This window comes from Sphaeramia orbicularis, chromosome 17 (assembly GCF_902148855.1).
Source record: "Sphaeramia orbicularis chromosome 17, fSphaOr1.1, whole genome shotgun sequence".
NCBI lineage: Eukaryota > Metazoa > Chordata > Actinopteri > Kurtiformes > Apogonidae > Sphaeramia > Sphaeramia orbicularis.
In genome coordinates this window covers 41,838,415-41,864,530 of record NC_043973.1, presented here as the reverse complement: position 1 = coordinate 41,864,530, position 26,116 = coordinate 41,838,415, and the positions used below count along the sequence as shown (strand labels likewise).

At 41.7% G+C, this 26,116-nt stretch overlaps 2 protein-coding genes across 3 annotated transcripts; both read right to left on the bottom strand.

The window, feature by feature from the left end:
- Window positions 1–567: 567 nt before the first annotated feature.
- On the bottom strand, window positions 568–12,092 carry mmp14b (matrix metallopeptidase 14b (membrane-inserted)). Its single transcript, XM_030161298.1, has 10 exons — window positions 11,460–12,092; window positions 5,727–5,875; window positions 5,497–5,619; window positions 4,888–5,195; window positions 4,238–4,399; window positions 3,652–3,812; window positions 3,426–3,564; window positions 3,167–3,317; window positions 2,009–2,124; window positions 568–1,915 (listed from the first exon to the last, which is right to left on the bottom strand). Exons 1-10 carry the CDS (start codon window positions 11,556–11,558, stop codon window positions 1,434–1,436), a joined length of 1,890 nt encoding a protein of 629 aa, XP_030017158.1. The 5' UTR covers window positions 11,559–12,092; the 3' UTR covers window positions 568–1,433.
- Window positions 12,093–13,739: 1,647 nt separating this feature from the next.
- On the bottom strand, window positions 13,740–23,694 carry sall2 (spalt-like transcription factor 2). Of its 2 annotated transcripts, none has more exons than XM_030161035.1 (4): window positions 23,253–23,694; window positions 21,576–21,722; window positions 15,191–18,969; window positions 13,740–14,361 (listed from the first exon to the last, which is right to left on the bottom strand). In XM_030161035.1, the coding sequence occupies exons 2-4, from the start codon at window positions 21,649–21,651 to the stop codon at window positions 14,050–14,052; spliced, it is 4,167 nt and encodes a 1,388-aa protein (XP_030016895.1). In that variant the 5' UTR covers window positions 21,652–21,722; window positions 23,253–23,694; the 3' UTR covers window positions 13,740–14,049. The 2 variants fall into 2 exon arrangements, with proteins under 2 accessions (XP_030016895.1, XP_030016896.1); XM_030161036.1 differs by lacking the exon at window positions 23,253–23,694 and adding an exon at window positions 21,980–22,730.
- Window positions 23,695–26,116: the final 2,422 nt, after the last annotated feature.

Genomic DNA, 26,116 nt, shown 5'->3' with positions numbered 1-26,116 from the left:
TCAGTGACAGTGGATGGACGCACTTGGTTTAAGTTTAGTTGATATATTTGCAGGAAAAGTTACTTTTTTTCAGTTTTCTCTTTTTCTGATATATTAACCCTGAACTTTCCTCTGAGTTTTTATGAACATTTACATGATCAGTAAATTACAGGAAAATACCTGATGTTCACTGAAAAAAACACATATTACAGAGGATAATGTCATAATAAATGTGACAAATCACTTAAAACCAGTTAAATATACAGAAAAAAATATGTTGGATCTGCCACAAAAGTAGCACTGAGTCTTTATAGGTTAAAGGTTAAAAAGAAGAAAGATGATGTGAATAGTTTACTAAGTGAAAATGAAAGCACAGGAAGACTTTTGCAATTACTTTATTTTGTATGAAAAGCTTAAAAATAAGTGAATAAGACCACAGACACAATCTCATTGAGAAAACTAGATCATTATCATTATTATCATCATTACTAGTATCATTACCATTGTTGTTGACCTGCTTAGAACCACTAACTAGTACTGGAGCACCATGATTGGAAAACTGTAAACAAGTACAATGACAAAAAGGAGTCATTTTCAGATCTTTAGATTTATTTTCATTTGAGATGGATTCAAGATTTAAAAAAACAATCAAGTTTCAAGAATACATAACCCCCTTCCCATTCACTGTCCCCACATATAAAATTAAGGCCACTTTCAAAACTGTATGTCACTGTCCAGCAGGACGTTTTAATGACAATGTACAAAAACACATTCTTTACACGGAGGACAACAATAATAATAGTAATAGTCATAATAATAATGACAACATCATTTATAATAATAATCACCACTAAAGACAGGGATATAAAAAAGGAAAAAGACACAGCTGTATTTATTGCTAATGTATCTCATGCTTCATTAAGACGTGGGATAAGTTTTTGGTTTCCCTTTCATTGTTCTTACTGGCTCTGATATGTCGCTTTGCTGGAAAATTAAGAAACACGGTGAAAACATCACTGTGGTTTGTGTGACTTTACGCGATAAGCTGACGACTGGGGAAAAGAGGAGCGATCGAACACGCTGTGTGCTTACACGAAGGAACATGCTAGAATGGGCGTCGTGAAGATGCAGGTTTCAAGCGGAAATTCACAAGGACACAAACACTGACCACTGACAAAAACTAAAAATAAGACATTGAAAAAGGCTAAAACAAACAGCAATGAGCTGGCGTCAGTAACCACAAGGAAAGAAGCAGAGAGAAGGGAGAGGGAAAAAAAACAAGCGATAGAGCAGAAGGAATCTGGCAGTGGTAAAAAATATTTTAAAATGCAAGTCTAGCACTCTCCTCTCGCTGCTCTTTCTCTTGTTTTATCCCTTTTGATACTCTTCTAATTTTTTTGCTTTCCCTCCATCTTTCTTCTTCTTCTCTCCTCGTCCCTCCTATTCTCTTCCGTCTACACTTTGTCCAGTAAAGATCGTTGGCAGTAAAGGAGTCGGCGTGGGGTACCATACCGACGGAAAAACACCAAGGCAGCCAGCGTCGCAATCACGCAAACTAACAGGAAAAGCGGTACGACCACAGCCGCCGCTCCACCTCCACTTGACCCTCCCTCCTCATCCACCTCAATGATGATCACCTCCGTGTCCTCCTCCTTCCCAGTCTCCTTCTCCCTCTCCCGCTCCCTTTCTCTCTCCCTCTCCCTCTCCCTTTCCCTTTCCCTGTCCCTGGTTCTGTCCTTATCCTCTCGCTCCTTGTCCTTCTCCTTCTCCTTGTCCTTGTCGTGTCCGCCTCCACCTCGTCCTCCGTCCGTCTTGGGGTCTTCGTTGGGACAGCCCATCCAGTCACGGAGGGCCGACTTGGGGTATCCTGGCTCCACGCGCATCACCTGGTTGTTGAACTTCCAGTACTTGTTGGCTTTGTAGAAGTAGGTGTACGCTGAAGAGTGGATGAAAAAGTGTAAGAAATGAGCATCAGCCAAAGAAAAAAAGAGAGTTACTGGAAGGGATATTAGATAACAACCAGCCTTACCTTGATCTTTGCTCATGAAGGCTGCCTTAATGTTGTCGGGCACTCCCTGCCACACACTAACAGACTTCGGATAGCCATCGTCAACCGTTCGTGACTCTTCATTAAATCGATAATACCTAAAGTGAGAGTGACAGTGAGGGCGAAAAGTGAAGAGGAAATAAGTTATGGTGAGTTCAGCCTGAGCAAAGACAAGTTCAAAAAAGAAAATGTTTAAGTCTGTCATTGATGAGACTTTAATCCTGACTTTGACTGAACTGTCTGTGTAAGTTCTCTTTTGTCCAGATACTTATTCATCCTTAGTTGTTTTTGAAGTTCTACTGGTCTGGTTTTTGTTTTGTTACATCCAACAGTTGTGAGAGTCTGATGGACTTGACTGAACTGTTGCTAAAACTTCATTTGCCATAAAAGGTGTGAATCAAGACCTGAGACAGATGCAAAAACTGTATCGAACTTGGTCTAAGGTCTTAAGCTCAACTTGTATCAGTCCTAGACATCCTGAGACTTGGCTCTGGTTCAAAATCTGAACTTGTCTTGAATTACTCCAGGCTTCACTTAAACATGATGTAAAGGCCCTTGAACTTGTTACAGAACTTGATAAAACATTTTTTCTAAAGACATCACATGGGCTTTCTCTTAAGGACCTGAGTCATGGTACTTTTTCTGACAAACATAAAGCTTGGTTTGTGATCTGATTTGGATCTGTCCTGAAAGATCTGACTTTTTTTTGCCTAAAACACCAAATACTTGTCTTGGCACTTGAGCATAAGTTTTTGACTTCACAAAAGTTTGGCCTTTGGCCAAACTTTGACTTTTCAGCTTCAGATGTGACTTGTATTTCAACTCTTTTTATCTGTGTTGTTTCTTCAGGTCTCTCTCAACAGCCTGATTTGGTTGTAAAAGACCACAGTCCTTCTATAAATACAAGCTTTTAACATGAGCATTCATTTCCTGTACTGACACAATTTATTTACGTCTGTGACTATAACTGTACAGCTCCAAATAAATGATGGAGCTCCGGCGTTTGAACCTTATAAGGTGATGATTCAAACATATCTTTGGTTAGGATGATGCAACTGGATTTTCCTTGATGTGGCCACTTTATAAACTTTGCTCTCTTCCTGGAATATGTTACAAACTCAGAAAATAAAGCTGACTAACTTGTTTGCTCTGAAGTAGAATGTCTGTCCTGTTGGAGTGTAGTAGAGAGCAGCATCTATTCGGTCTTTGGGAAGCCCGGTGCCCATTTCCTTCAGACTTCGAGGGTAACCAGAGTCCAAGATGGATTCACTAAACACCCAGTATCTGTCCCCTGTGAAGATACGGTGAGAAGCAGGATGAGGCAAAGTTAAAACCTGTAAGAATTCACCAGTATGATTAGAGAATGAATGTAAATGTGTTAATCTGGAGGCAGGCTCACCTTTAAAGAAGGCAAATTTCCCATCCTCCCTCTCAAAAGCAGCGTTGATGTGCGTGGGCAAACCCCTCCAGAAGTGACCGATCGGCATTGGGTATCCGTCCAACACATGATTGTTACGCACTCTCCAGAACCATTTATCCTACAGAAGCAAAACAAAAAATTAGATTCATAAATGTGCAGATGGACAATCTGTCATAATAACTCCATTTTGTCAGAGGGCGTTTACCTTGAATATAAACATTTCTCCTCTCAGGATAGCGATTGTGTCAAAGTGGCCCTCGCAAATGTTGGGGCCAAAGCGAGGCTTGTCTGGTGAGTAGGGGGGTTGGGGGGTGTGGTACGGGGTATGGGGTGTTACGGGAGGGGGCTGAGGGCCAGATCCAGAACCTATATGAACAAAGATAAATTAAAACATCTTTAGTTTTACAGTACATCTTCCATTTAATAAAAAAAAAACAACTGGCATAATGTTAAAATAAACTGAGAAATCTTTAAATATGCGGATATCCATCATTTCCACAATGTAACGTTTGGACACCAGATGTTTCCGGCTTTCTCTGTAATTGAATAACGATGGTTTCTGATCTGCCCATTTTCAGATTTTCGACGATGACAGAAAAACAGATGACAGTGAATACATCTTGAAAGTGTCAAAATTGGCATCGCTCTCAAAAAAAAAAAATCTGGGGAAAGTACAGAAAGTAAAACTTGTTTTAAGTGGAAGGGAATTCCAAGTGACATAATGCCACTAGTACTTGGTAAATTATATATCATTATGGACAGTGATTCAGATGATGTCTTCAGAAACACACCGTAAAGTTGCTGGATGCCTCTGCGGTCGTCATCAGGAAGTTGGAAGTTCTCTGTGTCCATCCACTGATAGAAGGGGGCCATGATGGCAGACGGGTCATTGGAGTGCTCCAGACCCAGAGCATGGCCCAGTTCATGCACCGCAACCAGGAATATATCATTTCCTGGTAATAATGACAAGAAAATCATTGTGGTGTTAAAGCTGTTTTTTGGTAAAGGCAAAAAGTTCACTTCACATTTCAACACTTTTGAGGAACTTAAAGGGGACATAACAGTTTCCATGTCTTTAAAACAGCTCAAAACCACATGTACTTGTGTTGTTCATAAATCAAAAATAACCCAATGACGGTCATGTGAAGATGTGTTTGACTCAAAGAGCTGATGTTGCAACCTTAAACTTCTCCAGTTCTGTGGAGTTAACATACCCGAGGGTATTCACTGCATCAGACACCCAAAACACAACACACAAGTCCAAACCTGCTACTGCCCATGTTTTGCTCACAAAAGCAAAATAAAGAATCCTGACTCCCACAATGCAAATAAAGTCCCAGCACTGAAGCTCTTGATGCATCATCAGTTTTGAGAAAACTACTACAGCAAGAAATAAATCCCTCATTTCTCAAAATGACAACAAATTTCAACAGAACCTCACCTAGCAAGTCGCGGTTTCCAATAGTCCACGGCTCTGCTGCGTCGAAGTGAGTATCTCCACCGATGCCGTTTCCAGGGAAATAGGCATGGGCCAAGAAACCCCCCTCGCCATCGAATGGGCTGCTATCACCGTGGAAACCCTCAGCGAAGAAGATCATGATGTCAGCGAACTCCTCCACTTTGTCCCGGATGTAATTGTAGGGGATTTCCCGGAACCGGAGTGGGGTGACACTCTCCCAGACCTTGAAGGCTCTCCTGATGGCCTCTTGGGTCTCATACTCACCCACTTTAGGAGTGTAGTTCTGTATTCTAAGGAGCATACAGGAAAGTAATATATTACTATTTTGATTTTATTTAGAGGAAAATCACTGTAGATATTCCTTGGTTCTCTGGTATTGGTTGAATCTTGCCTGAAAGTAGGATTTATAAACATTTCTCTGAGTGCTGTAACTTGCACCTTATTATTACTGCACTGTAATTGTTCCTTTTGACTTTCTAAAGCACAGTGCATCGCTTTTGTGTATGAAGTTCACTAAATAAACTCGTCCAGGCACTACTCCTTCATGCCCTTGCAGATCCAGCACATTCACTTGGATTATTTCTGACTTACGAGAATGTGATTTCGTTCTTGTTCCACTTCAGGCCCTGAATGGCATATCGCTTTCTCCTCAGGTTGCTCTTCAGCTCAGCACCAAACTTATCAGGAACGCCGCAGCGGGGTCGCTTCATGGCCCTGCCGTACAAAAAAACAAACTCCACTTACAACAAGATAAAACACCACCCTGTTAAGAGCATTTACTTTTACTGTGTATAAGAAAAAAGCAGTCCAAAGCTTCTCACTCAATGGTAGTGGGGTCAAAGGAGCCAGTGACGGTGAGGCCATAAAACCTCTGCATGGCGGCGATGGCTGAAGAAATGGAGTGAGGGGAACGGAGGGAGTGGGTCCTCATGTCCCCGGGGGGCAGGTAACCATACTGCTGCAGCCATGACTAGAAAAAACATATCAACAAATGACTCATGAGATATGTTGCAAAATGAAACTCCTGTGTCATTGCAGAGAAGTAGGATGATTTTAATTAGAAGCAGAAACTCTTTAAATAACACTAGATCTTTGTTGTTTGATTGATCAAGTAAAAATTTCTCTTTCGTAAGGTTTTAATTATGCTCTACAGAAATGGGAAGAGCATGATATTAGGATGTTTTTTTTGTGACTGCAGTGAAAACACATTCCGCACTGACAGCAAAAATAAGCTCTTAAATAATGTCTTTCTGTGTTTTGGTATTCTATTCAGTGGGAGCATTTCGTGCACCTGGCATTTCTCCACAAACTGACTGAATACAAAAGCTATTCAACCATCAACATTCAGCACTGGCCAGAACGACTACAGTTAATTGAAGCTAAGGTCAACATGAAAGAACAGTCCCAAGCTAAAGCCCTGAAAGTTTTCAACAAAGATCAACAAAAACTCTCTGAGACCGAAACCGAACAAGGAAATTCCCTTCAGAGTTAAAGATTAACACACATACTTTGTTTTGTACATGATGAAAATATCTGAATCACATATTGCGCTGGTCACTGAGTTCTTCGGTCTTCTAGGTCCCTCAGTGTTAGTGAAGCTTGACCTTACTTTCCCCTGGAAACCTGTTTCACGTCGGTGCTGGTTTGACATCTGGAGTGATGCCAGCGGTTCTCCCACACAGCTTCTCCTAAACTCTTTCCCTCTTAACACTAAAGCTGAAAAATAACACTAGGGCTATTGTAAGCACAGTGATAACTAAGATGTCTTTGATATTCTGCTGTGCACAGTCACTTTCTGAGCTTGCAATGCACTTTTAGGTTGTGTTTTGTGGTTTGGACATAAACTGGATTGACATTTTAATTTTTAATTTGAGCTTCATTTCATCCCACCTTCTGTGATCTATTACTACTTGTTTGGTTTGCAAGTCCCAGTGGTTGCATTTGAGAAGAAGTGAACTGACGGACAGAAGAGAGAAAAGATAGGGAGTGTCCCAGGGTGAGACTCAGGCCTCGGGCAACCTCAATGTCTCCAGTTGAGCTTCAGCGTCAGTCAGTAATTTAACTGGGAATTTCTTCCTCATCGCATCCAAACCTCAAAGTCAAACTCTTCCCCCCACGTTCATGTCTCTGTCTTCGCCTTGTCACTCCACCCCTTTGCAACTCCCTCATCCCTCTCTTATGGAAAACTCAGACTTGAGGGTAAATACTTATGAACAACCACACCCAGGGCCGATTATTCCTCTATATCCTATCTGGAGTTAATAGTTATCAAGGACAAAAAGGGGATTTACATTTGAACGTCTGGTTTTCACATTTTGTACAGTACAAGCTGAATGCACGAAGATCTGTAAATGTGCACAGGTCTGTATGTTTATGTATACGCATGACTATACCTGTATGGAAAGCCCTGATGCTCATCCAGCCTGGGAGAGCTTGGGCTGGAGTGAATGACAGTTCAGGAGGCCCCTGAAGGTCTAATCTCTCCCTCTCTGTCTGTCTGAGGGAGACATGGAGGTCTCAGTGTTTAGACTTCACCCCTGAATGAGCCCTTTCTGGTTCTGACTCACCCATGGAGCTCCAGTGGACACATAAAGACTCACTGTTTGCCACTGTTACAGTTCATCCACACAGGCGGGAAAGAGAGGAGCACAAGGAGGAAAGACGGAGGCTGGTTGGAAGTAGACGTTGTAATTAAGACTCATAATGAGATCCCTCTAATATTTGTTAGTGTAAGGTATGCCTCTCCTGCAGAAAATGAAGCTGTAAGGTACCTCTGCAGCCCAAACTGGGATGTATTTCACTGTAAAAATAAGGGTCTGTTGTGCAGAACATATTCTTTTCTTTTTTCTCACAAAATCTAAACTTAGCTCCGTCAAAAGACTGCTGTTGAGTGACACTGAACACTTGTTTCAACTTTAAGGCTCCCACGCCTCTTAGATGGTCCCTCAGGTGACTTGACAAAGTCTTATTCAACATTACACTCGCCTATTTTTGACCACAGTAATGAGCTGAGTAACCAACCCTGTAGCAGGAAGAGGAAATGGTCCCTATTTACAGTGGCATAGGAGATGACAGTCCATGCTAATACAAGACTTTGAAGTAGAAAACCTAAAACTCCTACGTGGAAAACTTCAGGTCACTTCAGTTGATGCCGCGATTGCTAACGACAGAGCAGAAGGTACGGTTTGCAAACCAGGCGCAGCATTTTGAGGTAGAGGCTGTAGCTCGCCCATGCGCAGTGATGTGAATTTATTGTTTAATGGAAGATCTACAACAATAAAGCAACGGTTGCTATGGATGACGGGAGGCAGAGCTGCGTATAGGATGAAAAAGAAAGAAGGAGGGATTGCATTTCAGAGAAGAAAGAGAGTCAGTTGTTCCGTTTGGTGAGGGCCAATGGAAAAAAACTCTGGTCAACAGCGATGGGAGTCCAACTGAGGCATGCTGGGTATACAGCGCACACATAGGCTGCTCCTCATTACACATCTTCTCAATCTACCCAGAGCTGCATTACGTCGTAAACAGCAAATGCCATAAATTTATGAAATTATTGCTCCCACTTTGCTTGTGATGACTCATTATTGGCCATTAACATGTGACTGTGAGTGTGTGTGTAAAAAGAAACAATTTGTGTATTTTCTAGACTGAGCATGTACATTTTTTACCCTTCTTTTTGAATGTTCACCTACAGCCTACACTGTCCTCCAAAACGACTTAGTGTCAATCTCTCCATCTGCATCGGCTCAGATCTGCTCAACACACACAAAGGCTTTTTTTCTGTATTCATTTATATAGAGTTTGTATTGATGTGCACTGTAGCTGACACTGTACACAATCTTTTTAGGATTAATTGGTGGTTTTACACTTAAGAGTTTGGGGCTCTGGGATGCATTCTACCAATGGGATGTCTGAACAAAGAAAGAGACATGCATGAGTGTATGTGAGCATGTAATCCCCCAGCTGCTGCCTATTAAAACAACCTCTCTCTGGCCAACAACAACAAGACCCAGTGACACAATAAGATTGGAAAAACACTCTTTGCTGCCAGTGTCATTTAAGTAATAAGGCAATGCTGAGCAGATCTCCATGGCATGATTTGGTTCCTGGAAAAAAAAAAGAAAACTGGCATTCCCCTGAAATTTAGCTCATTGCTCGTTTCCTTTCTGAACAGGAAATGAGGTAATGACTTTGCATATTACCTTATTTCCTGTAACACCTTCTATCTTTCCTCAGGAAGACTGCCCATAGACCACCCACTGGTGATCACCTACCAGGAAGAGGCTTTGTCACCCTTCCTCCCTACCTTCTTTTGTTCTTTCTTCTGATAGACCACCAAGACGTCCTCAAAGCCTGTACTCATCAGACAACAGACACAGACTTGCATACAGTCTGCGCATGACACTATTATTTACATCCTGTGCTTTCATTTCTGTAATTGCTTCAATTTCCAACTGTCTTTTTTCCCACATTGCATCACTCTGGCTGCCACAATGCCTCCCATTCTAGTCTCCAACAGCCTCCTCACTGTCCTCGCTTTCTTCTCCTCATTTCATGCCCATCTATCTTTCTTTTGTAGTACACCACGTCAGCCTGAAACCATTTCTTTGTGCTTGTGTGTGTCTGGATTTGTAAGGAAATATCTTTGCAAGCTTGAGAAAATGTGTGTGAAAATCAGGTGGGCGATGACACACTGAGGTGTTTCAGCAGCAAAACAAAAAAAAAAAAAAACACTGCCCACTACTGTCTCGACCACAGGCCAAAGGAAATGACTTCTGCATCCTTACAACCCCCACCTGTTTATGTCCCCCACTGTTCAGCATACTCCCATTCATTGCATTAAATTTGTCATTGATTCAAAGGTAAACATCCCACTTGGAGGTGGAAGTGAGCACCAAACACATCCTGTCTTTTAATCTGAGACAGAGGAAGAAGTGGTAAAAACATTAGGATTATAAAAAGATAGAAGATAAAAAAGAGAACAAAGGAATCACTAGCATCGCTTGGTCATTAATATCTTTTTAGATCTATCTTTTTAGATTTAGATTTTTAGATATCCTCTTGTCACAGAAACTAGCACTTATGGCCATAAATTGTGGGAATTTATCACGGAATCATCATCAGAAAACCTCAACTTAGAAAAACCCAATTAATTGTAGATGGTTAGGTTCTGGAGAGCTTCTTTGTCTGTATTTATCTTGGTCTGTCGTCTGTATATTTGTCTTTGGGAGCCACTTGAAAGGGAGACAGCTCATCTCAAGAGGGTTAACCTTCCAGTAAAATGTCAGTGTTTAATGTAGGTCAGTAGAGTTAACTCCATCTTTTTTCCACTGGCACAGATGGAAATATCCTTCAGAGTGCAGAGGCCGGATATAGTTATTTGAGAGATGTTTGGCACCAATGTCTGACCCGCCAACATCATTCAGGGCCATATTCTCTTATGCATATGCGAATGTGCGCACCCATCGGGTAGATTTAGGTGTTTACATGAAGGAAGCAGGTGTGTAAGCATATCAATGCAAAGTCACTTCCTGTGGGGTTTGTGTGACTGCTGATAGTGGACAAAACAGGACACAGAAATATAGTAAAAGCAGGAGAAAGCACTGGAAAGATCAGGTCAGACTCAGAGTACACAAAGAAATCTCAGCTCTATCATTCCTGATCCTAAACAGTGGTAACTTCGCAAACTATGAGAGCATTTTCCACAGCTGACCATGGCTAAGATGCTGCAGAACCTCTGAGACTGTAAAACCCACCTCCTCCAGTCCGTTGGCCATAACTCAGGACAGATGTCAACAATTACATCTCCCCATCCCTCTGAATATAACTGTACCCACAACTCTCAGCCCCCCAAATCTCCCCCCCTTCGCCATTCCCACAAAAATTGCCTCTGTCTCTGCCCCGACCACAATACAAGCTCATGCATTTCTCCTCATTTGCTTTCTCTTGCCCTCTTTGTTTTGCCATCTCAGCATTTCTCACTGTTTTCATGAGCGTTATCATCATTATGGGCTGCTTCCTCTCAAGCGGGGTCAACGCCATTCCCATTTCCCTATGGCAACAACAGGCCACTGTTGACATCATTATCCAACAGGATGCAAAGTTTTAATCAAAGGTTTGCAGCTGGTGGTTTTTGCATGAAACAAAATCAGTTATTGATCTGAAATTGAACTAAATATATAAATGATAAAGCCATAAAGATTCTTAGTGACTCTTTATCAGTGCCACACAGTATCATATTTCTACATTTTTAAGTTTTTGTCAGATTTTTCCAGTGTCTTGCATCACCAAATAAGTTTACATTTCTCTGTTTTCAGTTTCTTTTCTCCACTTCTGCTTGATTTCTACAGCTTACAGTCTTTATTTATATTACTTCACACTAAACTTTGATTTTCTTATCTGTGGATGTAATCTATCCTCTTCCACTCTGGGTGTATTTATCCACCTTTCTTGTATTTAATTATCTAGATCTGTTCTTAATCTGTGGATTTGCCCATGTTCATCCCTCTACATCGGGGTTATTCTCCACTTTGGTTGTTTTTGGCTTCATTCCTCACCTCTGGGTTTATTTGTCGCTCCGTTGCACCCTGTGCGCTCAGCTCCCACACCAGCGCCAGCAGCAGCAGTCGGACAACCGATTTCAGCCTTGGTGCCATATCTTCACTTCCCCCCAAAACAGTTTTAAAAATCGGACAGATCTCCTTGTGAAAGTTAACGTAGCCTTCACAGTGTTTGTCAAAACATTATCTGTGGAAAAAAAAACCTTATCCCATAAACAAATTTCCGGGCACAAGGGAGATCAACTTGGCGCACAAGACAAAGAGTTTCCACGCGTTCTCTGCAACTGATTACTGTTACTGTAACCACAGCTGATACTTGTCCAGTCTGTGCATTCTTTCCGGGTTTTTAGTGACTTTTGACCAAATTATCGGACTTTACTGGAGCAGGAAGTCTGAACGGGAGGCTCTGGAGCTGCAGGCGGTGCGTAATTTTTGTCCAAATTGACTTTGCGCTTCGCTCCAGATGTTGCAGCCGACTTTGTTTTCATGCAGCAGTCTCAACTCTTCGCTGTCCTCTTTTCCCTATCTTCCTTTCGGCTTATTTTGATCTCTTTCTCCTCTTCCCCTCTCTCCCCGCTGCAGACGTGGTAGTTTGATACTCCCGGGAGACTTCTCGCTGGAAAGTAGAGGGTTGCAAACGTCCCCCCTCCTTATTCAGCCCGCCTCCTTTGACATGGAGGGCTGGAATCAACTTGGTGACCTTGGCACTAGACTTGGCACAGTTCACTTTAACCCTTAGGCCGTGATTAATTGACTTAAGAAGGCACGAAGCTGCTATTATGACCAGTGAACACACGCAAATATGGGTTTGCTTTGATCCTTTTTGTATGCAAAATGAGACAAAAAAAAAAAAAAAAGTATCATCAGTTTGAGATTTTTCTGTCTTCCACAAATATACAAGTCAGTTTATTACTCCAAGAAGACTTAACCAATAAAAGAAGTAATGCTGACCTAAAGTTTCAGTCAGATGCAACTTTTTTTGTATGTTTTAACATACCAGATTAGTACTTTTCTCTTCCACTTTGCATATACATCATGTTTTTGTTAAAAAGGTAAAATTGCGCCCTCTAACGTTCAATGACTTTAGTTCAACTCAAATTGGCTTTGTTTTCCCTTGCATGATTTTTTCAGGGAAAATCTTTGTTACAGCATGTATGTACAGTTTGTTGCAAATCAGGAACAAGTGTTTTAATATAAGCTGATATTTTGTCTTTGTGTATGAAGAGTTTATTTTACTTTATTTTATTTTACTGTAATTTTTTATTACATCTTGTAGAATATACTAGAGACAACATCTCTTGGCAAATAATTACCTGTTTGTGTTTACATACTTGGAGATTAAAGATGATTCTTGTATGTATTCACACGAAAAAACACGATTTTTTCTAAGACTTGCAACAGCTTCTTCACAGTCTGACTGTATCTCAGCTGCTCTTCTGACCGTGTCCGTGGATAAACAGCTGGACTATGGTCGACTTGACACACACAAGAGAGAGGACTTCTGATTGTTTTGGCAGGAAGCAGCTGATATTTCCACATGATTGTCATGACACCTGTTTGTCATTCAACCGCCAGCGTGCATGCAACCACATGTGCAGGGAATAACACACCATGACCACAGATGTTTTTTCCAAATTGTTTTTAATGTTGAGATACTGAAAGTACAGCTTACGACAAACAGACATTATAGACTTCTCATATATATATATATATATATATGTATAGTAACTTAATGTTTTAGTAACTTTAGTAACTAAAATAATGTTACGGATATTAATTTTGGAACAAACAACAATCATAATATTCACAAAGGTCACATAAAAGACCTCATTCTTACTGACTTCACAAACATTGAGACTGTGCTTCTGGCTCGACAGGACGATATAGTGAAAAGTAAACCACAACAACATGAGAGAGTAGTGTATCTGAACCACACAATGGGCGACAAAAGACATTATATTCCACACAGAGACGTATTCGGTTTGTTAGTCTTGTTTGCTTCATTTTCTCACGTGTATTTGTTTCCTCTGTTACTGAACAAAAGGAACATCTAGATATGTAACAGACCCAGGTCAGGTAGTATTCAGAAACATCTTTTGGTTAGCTTATGCCTCTTTGTGGATCAAATTTGGTGTATGACTCAACATGAAAAAACCTACAATGGCATGATTTAATATTCTTTTAGTATTTTTAAGACTCTGTAAAGCTGATAATATTAGGTTTGTTTAAACAGTTAATTATTTGACCCAGGTCTGATAAGAAACAAGGCTCCTAATCTTTATGTCCAAACACTTGTTAGAATGTGCACCTTTAGCTAAACAAAAGTGAAGCCACTTTTTAACATAACCAGCATTTACTGGTTTTACATTGACATTCCTTTAATATTTTCATCTTTATTTGTACAACAGCTGTCTCTTTTTAAGCACAACAAGACAAAGCTGGTTGACTCACAACTTTTACAACAACTGTCTGTCAAACTGACAGGCTACTTGAAATGTTTGAGGAGGCAGAACTACACAAAAGTCCATACAGTTTCACCAAACAGTAAACAATGATTGAAAACACTAGAGCATCATCCCATCACTTTTTACGGCCCTTCGCCAGATTCTTTCTGAGCTTCCTCCGAAACTCTGGACTCCATCCTAGACCGAGCAGGTGATTTTGACGTCTTCCCTGACTCAGTTTCTCCTTGGCTGCCAGCTGTTGGGTCATCACTTGGCTCGGTAACAGTGTTGAGGAAGGTTTGGTACTGGTTCCAAAAGCCTGCTGTGCTCCTCGTGGCAGGAATGTTCAGGGAAGTCATAGATGTAGAGGAAGTAAGCTGGTCGGTGTTGGAGCGACTGCTACGAGCTGCTGGACGTGATGTTTTCATTACTACACCATGGTGCTTCATGTGACCCTGTGAATGAATAGTTAGAAAAAATATGTGCACATGTGGTATTGTAAGACTCATTTTTTTCTTGGTTTGGTAAACATTCAAGAGGTACGTGATAGACATAGGGATTTCTTGACACAGATGTTTGTTTATGCATGTTTTTACTTTTGTTTCTGACTGGAAATAGACTCACAGAGAACCTGGCTGCACTATCACTGAAAATGGTTTACTATTTATCATTTGACACAAATCTATCTGCAACTATTTTCACCTACTATGGTCAAAGCTAGATATCTACACATAGTGTAATGCAGTTCAACATAAAGTCAGGTGATTACTTACATGATGATGACATTTCCAATTGTAATTATGACTGTAGCAGTACTCCAATTATATTGTTTAACAACAAAATTGGTTTCTTTATATTAACTCCAGAAAAGCTCCTAAAAAGTTTGCATGAATTGAGAAAAAACTATCAAAATGTCAATAATATGTATAAATATAGGGCTGGGCAATATGTTGAATTCATTTTAATGACTGAGGTTTTGTTTTCTAAAAATTGTGAAAAATGCAAAATGCTGAACTGCAAAATCAGCATTATTCCATTGGAGATATTTCTTGTAAACAAAAATTCAAGTTGCAACCAGTTTACTTTTAGCAATTGTTTATGTTAATTGTAAATGTATGTCTCCAGTCATATATGGAATATAGTTTGAGTGAAGAAATAATAATTTTGTGTCAAGCTTTGTCTTCAATTCAAAACCAATGAATTAAAATCGTCCATTACATAGAAAATGAAATTTCATTTTAATGCCCATATTATCCAGCTCTAATGAAATGTAATTTTCCTCACCTTCAGCCCACTGCGGCTGGCGTACTCTTTCCCACACTCAGCACAGCAGTAAGTCTTCTTCTCAGGACGAGACATTGGAGAAGGGAGAGTTGGGGTGAGGCTGATAGATACTGAAGAATCCAGTGCTTCACTTGAAGACAATCCACTTATTTCCCCTCTGTCTTCCCTCCCATAAGAGCCAAAATTAAAGCTCTGACGAGTCTCTCGTGCAAAAGTGGCAGCTCTCTGTGAACCCCTTATTTCAGCACCAACAGTGTCTGCAGTTTCCAAAGTGGATGTCGTTTTAGGATCTTCATCTGACACATTCACTTGGTCTGACTTTGGTGTTGCTGGTGGAGGAGAATGATCTTTGTCTTCTTTTGCGGTTTCAGGTGATCGGGGCTTTGAGTCTGATTCCAGGGTTGGAGTTACATTCACATCAGAAACATCTTGACTCTGGATGGGTTCAGAGGATGTACTGGGACAGGTGTAAGCAAAGGGGACACCAGGGGCAGGTGTGCTTTGTAATTCCTCCAGGATTGATCTGGAGCCAGGTAAGGCATCAGAGGAGGCAGAAGCCCCATCCTTCTCAGAGTCAATTACCACAGCAACAGGTGACATTGTGGTTTTGGGAATAGTAGGTGAAGAAGACATAGGGAGATGGATATCGACAGTGGTCTGTTGCTCAGCTTGGTTGTCTTCATTTACTGCAGCGACTTGATCTGTCTGCTGGGAGGTGGACAAGGAGGTGCTACAACAAAGGACAGGGGGGTCAGTACTGCCTGAAGGCGAAGTTTCCGTGATGGGATTCAGGAAAGGGTCAGGGCTGAGATCAGAGGGGGGAATAAGGTCTGGGCTAGAGGATCCAGACTTACATTGATTTTTGGTGTACTCAGTGGATTTCAGATTTCCAGAGACAGGGACTGAGGCAGCTGCTGGAGTTTGTGGGTTAGAAGCCGGACTCTTGGAGTGTCCTGCTTCAGCAAGAGGAGGTGTTTTGCTTGGGCATGTGCTAGGGTCAGTGGGCTGGGATTGTAATTGTGAGAGACTTTTGTCATTGTATTCAGATGGCATCTCACTTGAAGAATCCTCTGCACCATCTGGGGGTAGTTGCCCACCAAGATGCATACGGATGTGGTGCTGAAGAACAAGTGCATTAGTGAATTTACGCTGGCACAGTGGGCAAGAGTTCTGAACTCGTGCATTTGGTGGTCGAGCATGATGAGTGGCCAGATGTGACCGCAGGCTGCCTTTAGTGGAGAAGGACCGTCCACACATCTTACATGGAAAAGGTCGCTCTCCAAGATGTGTAGCCTGGTGCAGACGCAGTGCTCTTGGACAACTTAATACTCGTAGACACACTCCACACTGATTGGTGGCTAGGTTACCAGCTGGACCTGTCATATTCAGTGATGGTAGCATCCCCCCCGCATTTGCATTCAGTCCGAGGGCAGCAACCATCTCACGGGTAAAACTGGAAACTGAAGAAGTGACCAAAGTTGAGGATGGTGGGGATGCCATTACATATGTGGTAGAAGTGCTGGCATTTGTGAAGCAACTGTTGACTGAAGCTGCTAGAGAGGTAGAAGAGGTGGAAGCAGATGAAAAAGCCCACGGAGAAGAGGAGCAAGAAGGCACCTTCTCCAGCTTCTCCACCAGCCTCTGCAACTTTGATGTTTCAGATGTAGGAGTGGAGGTGGCTACCGAGGAAGGAAGGGAGCATTGTGTGGTGGTGGTTGGACCTTTAGGAAAGGATGAAAATGGGAAAGAAAGTTGAGAATGGCTGGAAGAAGCAAGGTGGTGGGAGCTTGGAGTTGAGGGTAGTGGAGTACGCAATAGACCCAGGGCTGCATGGTTGTAGAGGGATGAATGTACAGCAGGGGTGGAAGAAGAAGAGGAGACAGATGGGAAAAGGAGCTTAGGCAGCTGGGCTAGTTGGGAATAGGCAGCAGGAGAAAGAATGGGGACATGAGGAGGAGTGTTCTCATCAAAATGTTGTTGTTTGGATCCCTTGAATAGGCCTGTGATGGTGGAAGATGAAGACAGTGATGGGCTGGAGAGGAGGGAGGTAGCTAGAGCTGAAGAGGAGGAAGCTGAAGAGGAAGATGAATTGGATGAAGCTATAGAGGCTGCGGCTGCTACGGCTGCTGCTCTGTTTAGCTGCAGCAGAGAGTGGGATATCAGAGCCAAATCCACACTGGGGGGAAGTGGTAGGGAAGAAGGGGTGGATCTTTCAGAGCCCCCCACAGAAAAGCCAGTGTTGGTACCACCAACCTCCAAGTTATCTCCACATGCTTCATCCTCAGACCTATTCTTTCGCTTTTTCTGAACAATACTGTTGCCACTGCTACCACTGCTTATAGTCTGTCCCATATCTGATCCCCCACTGGCCCCTAATGCTACCCCAAACAAAGATGGTGGCAGGAGTGAAAGTGAGAGCTCTGGGTTTTGCTCACGGTGGCGTAGGAAGTGCACTTTGAGGTTGCCTCTCGTGGTGAAACGGCTAAAGCACACCGGACACTGGTAGGGTCGTTCCCCTGTGTGAGAGCGTAGATGTATTTGCAGGGAAGAGTCGCTGCTGAACATTTTTCCACAAAATCGACAGGCATGCTGCAGACGACCAGTAGAGGTGGAGCTGGATGTAGAGGAAGTGTCTGCTCCTCCAGAGACAGACTGTTGGGAGTTTGAAGCATTGGATACTGATGTGGGAATGGAGGAGTTGAGGAAGGACAGGCCACTGTGCCCACTCACGGAAGCAGTATTTGGAGATTTCTCATGAAGATAGCGGTTGGGCAGAGCTAATGACAAGGCTAGTGGGTAGCTGGAGGAAGTCATAGAGATTGGAGTAGAGGAAGGGGTGGAAGGAGCTGACGATTGAGAGCTAACCCTCAGATAACCTGCAGACCCTCCTGACCCTTCCATCTGAGGCTTGTGAGGCTGAAGGATTTGGGACAACGAACTGCTCGGCTTTGAAGGTTTGTTGGCTGCCTGAGAGGGGAGCAGCGAGGAGAAACATGCCAGGAGAGGAGCCATGGAGGTCGACGGCTGAGGTGCAGGTGGCTGGTTTGTCGGACTGGCTGCTCTTTTGCTTCCTTCCAGACAGAGCTGAGGCAGCGGTGAGAGGAGGTGCTGGGAGGGTGTATCTAAGGTATAGGAGGCTCCGCCCAGTCTGAGTACTTGTCTACAGATCTCCTCTGTTATCTGCATCTGGTGGATCTGCCTTTGCTGAAGCACCCGCAGCTCCTCAAGGATCAGGGCGATGCTCAGCTGGGCCCTCGATGGAGTACCTGAGGCAGAGGTGACTCCAGGGCTGGGCGTTGGAGTAACGGGACTAGGGGGTCCCTCTGGAACACGGCTGGGGCTTCCAGGGTGAGGCGGAGGGCACAAGGAGGCAGATGATGAGGAGGAAGAGGAAGAGGTGGTGGTGGTGGCTGACAGCCCCAGCTTTGGAGAGGCCATGTGTGTGCTACGCGAAGTGTGGATGAGGACACTTAGAGAAGAAGAAGAACTGCAATCAGAGAGCTGGAGAGTGGGTGATTGTAGCGTTTGAGAAGAGACAGAAGACTGAGGGAAGTCTGGTGAGAGGGAGGGCTGCTGGTTTTTGTTGATAGCCTGTAGAGTGGGCTTGCTTGCTGAGCAGGACAGTGGCAGACCCTCAGTGGGCAAAGAGGGGGTGGGAGATCCTTTGAAAGATGAACAGGGAGTGAGGGGCAGCTGGGAGTTTTGAGTAGAGGAGGATGAGCACAAAGGAGAATCTGGGATCAATGGAGAGATGTTTGACTTCACTGCCAAGCAGTTATCTAGGAAAAGAAATCATCTAAATGTAATTGACATGTAAACAACATTAACTTCAACAGTGTGGAATCACAGATGTTTTTGAAAATCCTTCATTTTGTCTTGAGGAAGTCAACAGACTACACTTTCAACGTATATAATCACCTGTTCTCATTTCTTTATTCTTTTTGTTTGCTCCTCACCATTATTGTAGCATACTTCTTGCTGTGTGACATTGTCCAAATAATGCTTTATAGGATATATAACATATTCTGCTTCTATGTACAGTGCTTATACACAAAAAAAGGGTTTCATAAGTTGGGAAACCTAAAGGAATTGTTTGCATCAACTTAGAAGTTACCTATATCCAACTGGTAACCAAAACTGAAATCTAATGTACATTTCAGAGGTAGACTTTTTCAAGAGACAAATTATGTGTTAAAGGTGCAATACCTGAAAATTTTAATTTTATTCTGCAAAAATTACAAAAATAGATTTCAGCATACTGTAATTCAACTTTTCTGAGAGAACACAAGACTTCTGCCTCAACTATTTGCCTGCAGATTTTGACTAACAGGCATTTTCTCACAGGTGAGAGGGTTAAATATAAGATTGACAGCTGTAATTACTAATGGCTGATCAGTTTGTTGGATGCTCTCCATTTTTGAAACAAACTGGCTTCACTTTTCCATAACAGCCTGAAACAAAATCAGATTCATCTGTATTTATTTTTCATCTTTTGGTTTGGACTGAGAGGAGAGAGCTGCAAGAGGAAGGAGTTTATTGTCTAATTCTGCTGATTCTTCCCCCAGTTTCAGCTCCTGCAACTTTACCTTGTAGCTTTTGTAAATTAATCCTTAAAAGGTGATGCAGACAGTTCCTTCAGGTGTTCTGACTTTTGTTGATGACTTAAAACTCCAGCAATATTAACAGTGTTATTACATCTTTTGAAGCGTTGTTGGGATGATACTGTACCACAGGTAGTGGTATATTGTTAAGTCAATGTTAAGATAAATCAATGAGCGGCATTAACAAACAAATCGGCATCAGTTTTAAAAGTCTACGCTTTTATTTTAGTTAAAAAGGAGGCACACTAAATTTTTCAATCAGTAGTTTAACATTATTATTTCTTAGCGATTGATAAGGGATCTTTGTTATGTCTTACATTTGCATGTGAAGGAACTAAAAGGAGTACTTAAAGGTAGACAATGTTATTAAGAGGCCAACTGATGTCTAGAAATTGGAAGAATTCAGGTGAGAGGTTGCTTGAGCCTCTTAGAAACTACTTTAATTTCCGCCGTCTTATCATCCGGCGTGGCTTTCTTTTCCCCTTTGTCCTGTCTATCCTCATCAGCTGCAGCCTCCCCAACACTGTGGCTACACACACGTGATGTGTACAGACAAAAACGCTCGCACACACAAGCACACAGAGATTTCACCGGTCTAAAGGAATACACCGCTCACCCGTAGAGGAGCCTACCTTGTTTCCAGGGCAACACACGCAAGACAATGGACTTCACCTCACCCTCCACCCCAATAAAAAAGCCTACAACCACAAGACACGTCCGTCCGTGCCCACCCCCACCCCCCACCTTGCATTCAGTCTATCCTTCTTTTATGTCCTTAAGAGCCCTTCCCCCAGCCAGAGGTCAGGTCCTGCTTAGGTACTGGACACTGTACTCGGTGCGTGATTGGCTGGGAGACCTGACCTTAAACAAGCCTGGGTCACATTCCTGATACGGTTTAGGGCCAGGCAGAGGAAGACAGGAGGTGTGCAAAGAAAACAAAACAGCCGACAGAACAGACACGATGACTCACAGATCACCAGTAAGTGAACATAGCCTACAAAAGCACAGTGGACAACGTGAAAGCACATAAAGATGGTCTGTCAGTGGCAGTGTGCAACACATCGCAACAAAAAGGTTAATACGCAGTTTATGCAAGGCTCCTTCTGTGGACCCATACATGACTTAGAAACTAGGATTTTATGAGACAGAATGGCCCCCAATTCCTGTAACTGGAGTGGACGAACACTTGCATGCACATTGCACACACACATACTCACTTCTTCATGGGTATGTTCATGCTTCAGTGCCTGGCAACAAAGCTCAAAGGGCACAATAGGGTCTAATGCCATTGCAGTTACAACACCTTATACAGTGCCTCACAAAGTTTCCTTTTCCATTACCTTCTCATGCTCTCGTCGTATTTCTTATCAAACATGATTCCACTTTTAAGGATAAGTTCATACTTTCAAGATCTTCGCTCCTCAGTATATGTGCATACAGTTTAGCTCTATATTCTGTGTCTTTGAACCTGACAGTGAGGAAGAGGAGGAGGAGAAACTTAATTTTGTATAGCAAAGACTGAATTTAAGATCATGAGAAACCGTATTTTTCTTGGGATTTCTTGGGAGTCCACATTCAATGTTTCAATTAATAGTAGCTGTGGAATATTTAGTCAGATACACCCAGAAGAGTAAAATCAACTCCCAAAATATCAAGAAAAATCATCTTGTCTAAGGATTTGTATAAGTACAGCTACTCCAAAACGCATCAAACTTCATATCCAATGTGAATCCCATCTTCCTCAGTCAGTAGTGTACTCTTTTTATATATGGTCTATTTCTCACCATGCTCAAGTATCCGACAGGCACCGGGAGTCAGGCTCAAAAGCTGCTGGGGTCGTTTCTGTTTCCGACGGGACATGCCTCTGTTGGACCGGACCAACGCAGGGGCGCACTGGCCAACACACAACTTTTATTCTGTCTCCCTGTACACTGAAAAAAGTAGGCACCTAAGTTAATTAAAGAGAAAGATAATGATGATAGTGAATTTAAAAAAAAAAAAAAAGGCTAAAGTATCTTCCCCAGGAATATGACATGTGATGCTCCGGGTCGGTTGGTCTTGAAAAGGCGTATCCACGTTGGTGGCATTGTGGCGCAAAGAAAGAAAAGCAGAACGCATTGAGGACTAAAGTGCCAACTGACATGTGTGACAGTTTCTCTCAACAAGTCTCCCTTTTCTCAAAACTCACCGTTGGCTCTCCTTCTCTCTCCCTCTCTCTCTCTCTCTGCGCACACACAGCTCACTTGTTCATCCACTACTTTGCATTCAAATGGCGAGTGAATACCCCTTCTTTTGAGCCAAGAGTCCACTGCCTCTTAGGAAACACTCATACATTGACGCTCAAGTTCATCGCATAATAGCCTGGGCCTGGATTGCTATTACTGATATGAGTGTAGAAAGAGTCAAAGAGGCTGTGAAGGGTCAGGCCAGGCACAAATCTGGTGAAATGTATCTTAGTTCATGTGGAATCACAGCTCTCTCAGTTGGACGTAACACACACCTATTCATAAAGGTGTGTGGGATTTCATGATTAATCCTGCTGCCTCTAAACAGGCTCCAGTAAACAGAGCGGCTGGAATGAGGTGGAATTTGCAACAATGGCGTTGAGGGAGCACAGCTGAGTGAACATCACCCTCTCAGAGCCTCTCCAACACATAAGGCCACTGACTGGAGGCACAATGCCTCCTTTTCACCCTCATCCCGACTGCTTACCACGTGGAGAGAGGTAGTGAAAGAAAGACACAGCCACAGTAAGGAGGAAAAATTATTTTTCAGCTGGGCCCTGTGACACTCCACACCCCTCCACCTTCCTCAATTTGTCTCTGTGAGGCTGGGGAAGAATAATAAAACAGGCAACATCAGACCTGAGGTTTGATGTAGATTTTAGAGCTATCCAACTCAGCATCACCTGTTAGTTTAATAATATAAGTCAGGACAGATTTAATATTGTAGACTTGTCATTTCTGTTAGTGTCTGGGTGTACGTGCAAAGCTTTGATTTTCTAAATAATATAAAGTGATTGCAAATTTTAAAAAAAAATAAAAAAAAAATCAATGTGAATAAGATAATCGTTAATAATATTGTGCCGAATAGAGAATAACTCATAACTTCACATATTCCTAAACAGCTCAGACAGATATCATCTATTCTTAAAAATTCTATTGTGCCAACATCGCATTCGTATTTTTCGTGCCATCTTGCCAATACTGATCGTCTGTGTCTCGACGGTCGGACTTTTCTCTCTAATCTTGTGAAACAAAAGCCAAATACGGCGGTGAGTGCGCGTTCCCGCTACTGTACGGCGACCTGTTGCACGCCACGCGCGCTCCCACATCATAACAAGTTATGATTCATAAAATAATATGAGTCCTGCAAAAAACACAGTCCCGGATGTGCATTTCCCTCCCAGGCCGCGCGTCGCCGACACAACCACGTTTGGATGAAACACAAAAACAACTTACCATTTTGGAAACGATGATTTTTTTTGCAGCGATATTGTGTAACGGCAAGAAGTAGAGAGAGAGAGAGAGAGAGAGGGGGAAAAGCTTATGTTGGGTAAGATCCGTCTCTCAGCCGGGACACTGGCGCAGCATTTCCCTATTCACTCCCTGGGATGCGCAGTCGGACAGTCGCTTTTTTTTTTTTTTTTTGTTTTTTTTTTTTTTGTTTCAATTATTTATCCCCGTCGCACGTCTCGTCTAATAAATAACCTCTTATTACTTGGGTTATTACGCCCCCGACGTTTGTCTGCAGGACGTCTGTGTGCGCAAAAAATAAAAAAATAAATGGGGGGAAGGACTATATTTTCCTCGGCTTCCTCCTCTCTTTGTATTTGTCGGGCCCTGCTCCTGTCCGGCCTGTCTGCGCTCTCTGCGGTACCGTCTGTCTGTCTGTCTGTCTGTCTCCCTCCCTGTCTCTTATAATTAATGGCCCTCGCCGCCAGACGGTCCTCAGGGAAACAGTGACCACGGTTACCTCCACATTGGCTCTCAGTGTGCATCTCACATACTCAGGCCCAGATACACGGCGGATCCAGCCTCAGGTGTGGACGGAGGGCTGGCTTCATCACACAAATTCATACTAAACACGCGCACATATGAATTAACCTGAATATATTTAATCTCAGACTCTGTCCTTCATGTTGGATCACTGACATTGAACTTATTCTGGATGCAAATTGCTTCTTATCACAGCCTTCAATGTGCATTTATCCTGTTCTTTAGTCTTAACATTTGTCTCATTATCCTCTTGGACAAACAGCCACAGCTCAATATATGATACAGATCTACAGTGGAATAAAGAAGGATTAGTTTATATTGTCTGACATAATGTGAGAGAACACACAATATATACACACACATAGGTAAAGCAGATTTATTTATTTATTTTTATGCAACGTTCTTTACATAAATAAAAGGAGTAAGAGGGAAATAATAGTGTGTACACAATAAAAGATCAGAGAATTAAAAAATATGATTAGAAGACAATAAAGGATGCATAAAACAATGATATAAAATAATCTATTTGATAATAATTTATATGATTCTATTTAAACTTTGTCTGTCCACAAAGCCAAGACATATACTCTTAATGAGTACAAACAAAGCAAAACAACAATCCTAAAATCAACTTGAGACAAACAAACAAAAAACAACAACAAAACAAACCCCCAAAAATAAATATGTGTGGGGAGGTTAATTTGTGTGTGTGTATATATATATATATATATATATATATATATATATATATATATATATATATATATATATATATGTGTGTGTGTGTGTGTGTGTAAACATATATATATATATATATATATATATATATATATATAGAGAGAGAGAGAGAGAGAGAGAGAGATACATACACACACCCACACACGATCACGATCATCCTTGTACCTGGACTTTTCTTCCTTTTACATTATCAGTTTTTCTAACACTTTTCCCCATATAATTTCAAACTGGGTTAATTTGTTCTTTTCCTTGGCTATTGCCTTTTCTATGTTCAAATAATAATTCAACTCTCATTTCCAGTATTTTATAATGATTTAAGGCAGAGGTGTCAAACATGTGGCCCAGGGGCCTAATCAGGCCCACCAAAGGGTCCAGTCTGGCCCCTGGGATGAATCTGTGAAAGGCAAAAATTACACAGAAAATATTAATCCTTTTAGTTCAGGTTCCACATATAGACCAATTTAATCTCAAGTGGGTTGGATCAGTAAAATACTGTCATAATAACCTATAAATACTCACAAGTTTAAATTTTTCTCTTTGTAAATGCAAACATTTCATGTCATTTTACTGTATTTACACTAAAACAAACTATCATTTCACAAAAAGGTGAATATCCTGAACAAATATGAACATTTTGAAATGTCTGAAATGCAAGTTTACCAATATTCTGCCTGTTATTAATTTTTTGCGCATTTGTTGATCCACTGTGATCTGTAAATTGTAATTTACATGTGTAAATGATAAACTGAGACATGATATTGTTAAAATTGTACTTAGTTTTGTTAAGAAATTTCATTTTGTTCAGGTTATTCGCATTGTTTTAAAGGATAGTTGGCAGATGTAAACACTTTCATCGTATAATTTAACTTTTTTCACTCTAAAACATATAGGAAAGCTTGGAGTTGATATTATTTATATATTATTATGTTATTATTTCACTGGTCCGGCCCACTTCAGATTAAATTTGACTGGAACTAAAATGAGTTTGACCCCCCCGATTTAAAGAATATACAATCCCCCAGACTTGCAGTGGGATAAAAATAGAGTGTAAATTATAGAACTTATTGACAGACACATGGAAGGAGAAATGTTTTACACCTGGATTAAAATTTGTCTACATGTAGGACAAATCTAACATGTTCTGACAAACTGCTTGAGTTGTTAAATGTTAATTCTCTGTGTTTTGTCTGGACTCTGGGTTTGACTAGCTGACCTGAGACCATAGATGTAAGAGTCCTACTGGGTTTATAGTCCTTAAACACATCATCAATGTACTCTGGGCCTAAACCATTCATTCATAAACTAGTAGCAGCATTTTAAAGGTATTCTGTGACTAACTGGAGACGTTTACACCTGACTGACAGGTATAAATGTTTTATACCTGGTATAATGTGTTCTGTTCTCTGGTCCTCGTTCTGAATGATCCGCAGCTGTCTGATCTTCTTTTGGACAAGTCCATTAAAGTAGTCGACTCTGCTGGAGATGAAAGTGTGGATGTGCTTCTCAGTGATATTTTGACATAAAACTCGTAATTCTGATGATATTTTTCACATGATTTAAAGCTGTTAGATAGGTATGTGCAATTAAAC